General features: G+C 33.5%; 1 protein-coding gene across 1 annotated transcript in view; it reads right to left on the bottom strand.

Moving 5' to 3' along the window:
* Positions 1-2,327: 2,327 nt before the first annotated feature.
* Positions 2,328-6,000, bottom strand: part of LOC137398181 (uncharacterized) — a 63,414-nt gene continuing 59,741 nt past the window's right edge. The window contains exons 18-22 of the mRNA XM_068084287.1: positions 5,909-5,972; positions 5,484-5,540; positions 4,420-4,567; positions 2,752-2,819; positions 2,328-2,494 (exon numbers count right to left, since the gene is read on the bottom strand). Coding sequence (XP_067940388.1) covers positions 2,328-2,494; positions 2,752-2,819; positions 4,420-4,567; positions 5,484-5,540; positions 5,909-5,972 — 504 coding nt within the window. The remainder of the gene's footprint in view (positions 2,495-2,751; positions 2,820-4,419; positions 4,568-5,483; positions 5,541-5,908; positions 5,973-6,000) is intronic.

The raw sequence follows: 6,000 nt of genomic DNA, 5'->3' as shown, positions 1-6,000 counted from the left end.
GCCAGACAGTAAGAAAATGACCGGCTGGCGCCAAAGACCGACCAGCTGCAGGGCTGGCAGAAGATGGCCATCCGACCCCGAATAGAGGGACGCAGAGCCTAGGAAACGCAGAGCAGTATAAAAGAGGCAAGTCAAGCGATGGAAAAACAGAGCCAAGGAAAGCCTCATCATATGCATTTGGCTATACTCAAAAACTTTGAATTGTATATCATATATATTTATTGTATATTAATATTTATTTCATTATACATATACTTAAACAATGCAGTTGGCTCTATGTGGGAGAGTGAAGGGTTCGTGGTGAATCCTTCACAGGTGTATGGTGTTGGAGTTTAAATTGCAAGCCCTTTATGGCTATAAGGACTATGGCAGTTTGTGTCAAGGCCAGTAAAATACGGTAGGACAGCATTGAGTGGAAGTTGATGCATTAGATGTGGCAAATAATGGCATGCTAGCGTCTAGTGATAGACAGTGGGTATGTCAAAGATACCTTTGTGTTGAATCATTGTCAATGTGAGGTGACATTGTCTTCAGTATGTAATGTTTAAAGGTGAATATAACCACTTGCAATATAACAGATAAGTTCAGCAAGTGCCAGACATGTTACTAGGTCAGGCACCATCTTATTTAGTGTAGATATACAGGCTCCAAGAATGAGTTATACGTTATGTCAGGGCAGTATAATCTGGTTAGTTAGTACAGTTTATATAGTGGCATTAGTAAGTCGATACTATGTTGGTAATTGCTTATCATTGTCTCAATAATGTATAAGTGCCGAAGGTCACTATAGCGACAATAGGCAAAATTTAGTCATAAGCATGGTCTCTTCTACAATAATTAAATTCATTTGTTTACCTTGGTTCCCTCACCAAAAGCTTTATTTTAGGTATAGTACACGAAATAGTCTCTAGTAAAGCTGAACTATTACAGTAGATCAGTACCAAAAAGTGAGCTTTTGAACAAAACAGGAGACAAAGACCTGTGAAAATAAGTGCTATAAACGCTGAAATTTTAAAATTATAGAGTTTTTTGAGCAAAATGAAAACATTTATGAGAAAACGTGGTTTCAGAAGTTCTGATTTGTCTTTGTGCCTCCCTGGTGGACTTATCATGGATTTTTTAACTTGAGAAGCCAGATTACGCGTCTCGGTTAAGGGTACCAGCAAGTCAGGAAGCTATTCTGCTGAACCCACCCTTAACTACCATTGGAAATAAAAGAACCAGATGTTGATATTATTCACCTTCTTATTTTTATAACTTGATACGAATCAAAGAACAAATAACAGATAACAATCAATGTGAATTGCATTTCCACTCTGTTATATAAAGCGACCAAAACCTTATAGATCAAGATCCAAGTCCTGAAATCACGCAGAGCATTGAAGTTAAAAATTATACAGAAATTTAGTAAATATATAAAAATAACTTCAGCATAGATATAATCAGGCATAAATATTAAAGTTCACGTAACAACAACCATGTTAAAATCAATATTCATTCTAATTGGCTGGAAAGTTAAACCATATATTTCTTTCTATTTATATTTAATTTTCTTTTTTGTTGTACCATAATTATATAAAACATATTTTCTATAAAATATGATTATAGACTGCCCAATAAAGAATATTATATGTATATATAATAAAATACATATGTATATTTTTTATATATGTAATTTTATATATAAATTTATACATATTTATATATCTATATACAATGTATATGGCGTGCATATATATAATACGTAGAGTGAAATGTTGTTCCCTGCAATTCATAGCAATAAAAAATTAAAAACACATTAAAAATCTGAAAAAAGCTGACACATGAATATAGCATGAAGTATGTTAATATCAAAGAATTTGAATCATACATCAAAAAATGATCGAAAAAAACAGTTTTCACAGTTCAATGAATAGCGGATACAGAAGTGTTAGTAATTATTTGCTAATTTTAATTTGTTAATTTTTTAAGGCTTTATGAAATAAGGAATAATTAAATGTACCAGCTTTACCATTAAACTGACTGTCAATAATAAAAATAGTTTATTTTGATAATTTTGTTGCGCAAGTGAAGGTTATTTTAAGCCTTGCATATGTTTAATAAAGAAAAACAGTGTTTTTATATTTCAGCTGGCAAGAATACAACTCATATGAACCCGTATTGCAACTTTGAAAAATAAATCACAATTCGCAAAGGCTAATTTATAATAAAAAAGACTACAGCGACGGTTTATTATCAAAAATAATTCGTTAATCTTCGGATTGAACTTTAGTGCTTGTAGCACCTGAGAGAACAACTCCAGTTCTGTGTGGTTTTTTTTCAAGTGCTCAGCACTTGATAGTCTCAAGGCGATTTGATGCCTGAGCAGCGCTGGAGAACATGGATGGAGTCAGCTCAGAGCACATAAAACTGTCCTCAGATGATGAGACAGAGTGGAGGTCATTGCTGCCGTGTCTGCACTCAGGGTCAGCATCCGCAGAGTCACCAGTGAGTACTGTCAAATATTAAAGAATTGATGATGTTTACAATGAACAATCTTGAAATAAACAGAGACTGTGAAAAGACTCATCCAAACCAACTCGTTATAACAGATCTTTTAACAAAGAAAATAAGATATATTTTGTAATGAAATGGTCCTGCAACAGTATAGAAAACAAGTGTATGTTTAAGCCTGACTATCTTTCGTCATAAACTTGGTACTTGGTTCACTAAAAGATATTATTATGATATATTACAGAGAGCTACACTTACCACTATTCGAGTTTGCTTCATTTATGACCACAAGATGAGCCGGTGGAGCAAATGGCATCCCGACACCCCTGAAATATGACAAACTCCTAGAATACTTTATGACAAACTCCAACAATATGTTATCCTTCGTGTATATAGTACAGGAGTGACAAGTTGAGCAGAAACCTATCTGTTTGGTAGCTAATTGATAGATCAAATTTATAATATGAAATAATATAATAATATTAAAGCTGCCACATTTTAGGTTCTAATTATAACCCAAATCATCTCTTGATGCAATTTTAATAGATTTCAGTATCTAGAAAAAGGCTTGTAGAACGGAAAACATTTAATATATTATATTATTTTATTATTATTATATTGCATGTAATAAATATATAACTAAGAAAAAATATTTCATAAATATCTATAAAATATTTATATATAATATAACTTATTGTATATTAATATAATTAAAAACTATTACATGTATATTACATTATTATATATGATCAATAGATAAAAATATATTATAAATAAAATATAATATTATTATTCATTTTATGTATTTTAAATTATTATTCGTTAAATAATATATTATTTCAAAAGCATCTATTTTTCTTGTTTTGTTACCATAGCTAAAAATATGAAGTAAAGATCATAAAACCAGGGCTCATTTGTCTTGCAAAACAGTAGTTTATTACAAAAGCTCAACAGACATGAAATTAATTCAGCGACAGTAAGTCTGCAACACTTTGTTTCTATGATGTTGTTAATTCAGCGACAGTAAGTCTGCAACACTTTGTTTCTATGATGTTGTTAATTCAGCGACAGTAAGTCTGCAGCACTTTATTTCTATGATGTTGTTAATTCAGCGACAGTAAGTCTGCAACACTTTATTTCTATGATGTTGTTAATTCAGCGACAATAAGTCTGCAGCACTTTATTTCTATGATGTTGTTAATTCAGCGACAGTAAGTCTGCAACACTTTATTTCTATGATGTTGTTAATTCAGCGACAGTAAGCCTGCAACACTTTTTTTCTATGATGTTGTTAATTCAGCGACAATAAGTCTGCAACACTTTATTTCTATGATGTTGTTAATTCAGCGACAGTAAGTCTGCAACACTTTGTTTTTATGATGTTGTTAATTCAGCGACAGTAAGTCTGCAACACTATGTTTCTATGATGTTAATTCAGCGACAGTAAGTCTGCAGCACGTTATTTCTATGATGTTGTTTTTCCCCAAAATCAAAATCCTGCAAGTCAAGTGAGTTTTGTTACTCCCTTGACTTGCAGGTTTTATCATTGCGAAAGATGGAAATGGCACTTGTGAATGATGGGCAAGAAAATGCCACGCAAGCCATTCCATTTTAAGCATTTTCCACACTTTAATCATTTTTATTTTGATTTGAGCATGTGTTACTAAGCGAGCCAGGAGTGTGACACTATGACCTTTGGCGCAGAATTCCTGAATTTTCACAAAACTCCTGCATTAACCCGCATAATGGAAAACAGTGCATTGACCTAGAAGCATGCAAGACAGATTTCTAGAATATTCATGCACACAAGTATATCGGTTAATAAATTTACGGCAATGCACTGTTTGTCTATCGCCACCATGGGTCTCACAGACACTATTGTTTAAGGTAAGGAAATAACACAAACAGCAAATATAAGGCACTTACAAATATTCATGAACTGGTTGGGATGGAGTCTGGGAGGGCTGTCTAACCTCCGAAGAATCCTGGTGATCCTGGATATATTGCTGCTCAAAAACCATAGAAGTAGTAGAGTTTGACACTGAAGCTGGGACATCCAGTTCCGCAGCCATCTCTGTATGACACATTAGAAGCTTTGTGGCAGTGAAGCTAATGAAGGTTTCACAACTATTGTACCCCATGGAATTTCTGTAGCTATTGTAGTTATAGAATACCAATGGCTATTGAATTATTAATAATAAATATTTTTAAATAAGCAAGACCAATACTAATAAAGCCTAACTATCTCTTACAAGTGATACAACGGCTACCTCAACAGCTGAAAAAGGTAAATTGCTAAAAGCAAAGGAGGCTTCTTTATCATAGACTAGCTGAATACCCGGAGTTCCACAATAATATAATAATTACCTAATGAAGATGAGCAATGTAAGCTAGTAACTTAGGCTAGTCCAGATACTATAAAGTCATGTCTGACGTCAGCTTAATAGTAGTTTTTGTTACTCATAATGATCTCCAACACAATCATGATGTTCAAGCATACTAGCAACAACCAATAGTATTTTTCTAAGCACTTCAAGCGTGTGAAAAATTTGAATTAATTAATATCTTTTTTGATTAAGCCGAGCTTCCTCAATCTTATTGTCTGGGCTTCTTCGCACCTTGTAGCCATCTGTCTATCGTATTATCAAAGTGTTGGCCTTGAACTTAAGCAACATGAGCAGATGACAGGATACAGCAACCTAGTGAGACAGCCACAAAATAATAGCCGCTCATTTGTTTGCCAATCTGTTCTAGTTCTATACATGCTAAACCATGTATTGAACAGATTGGAAGATTGAACAGATTGCCAAGTGTATTGTAACTGATGTAATTATGACGACAATTATTCCATTGGATAGCAATGTACCCGCTTGGCCTAATGCCTTTTGTTAATAATTAACAAAAAGAATAGTGAAAACAAACTAAAAACATGATCTAACCGTATATTCCACAAGCACCTAAACACATCACATAACAACTAGAAAACTCACCAATCCGGTCATCTTGTTGGTCAACAGTTCTAATAGTACGGACATCCTCTTGGACTTCTAAAACAATAACTTAAATCATAACTCAATGGATGATGAGTAAATGAGAGCAGGGCTCCTGGATGACAACTCCATGCATGCAAACTCGTAAATAGCATTTAGTCAAACTAATCTATCAATAACCACTCCATGATTGACAGTTCTACTAACCCTTTGTGGTTGATATATCTATGAATGACAAATCTATGGGAAATAAATCTATTAATGATAAATCTATGAATGATAACTCTATGAATGATAGGTCTGTGAATAATAAGTATAAATGATAGCTCTATGAGTGACCAGTAACAGTTGAGCATAAAAGTTTACATAAACTACGATATAGATTTTTTCCGCCTAGAATCTGAGTGTAGACTAAAGCCAGTTACCTCCTCCTAGTCCAGAGTCAGTGATGGAAGTAACTTTAAACATGGCATCTATCAGAGGCGTCTTCTGCAAGAATAGACAACTGTTAAAAAGA

Source organism: Watersipora subatra, chromosome 6 (genome assembly GCF_963576615.1).
Source record: "Watersipora subatra chromosome 6, tzWatSuba1.1, whole genome shotgun sequence".
In the NCBI taxonomy this organism is placed as follows: Eukaryota; Metazoa; Bryozoa; class Gymnolaemata; order Cheilostomatida; family Watersiporidae; genus Watersipora; species Watersipora subatra.
This window is presented reverse-complemented; position numbering and strand designations above follow the sequence as displayed.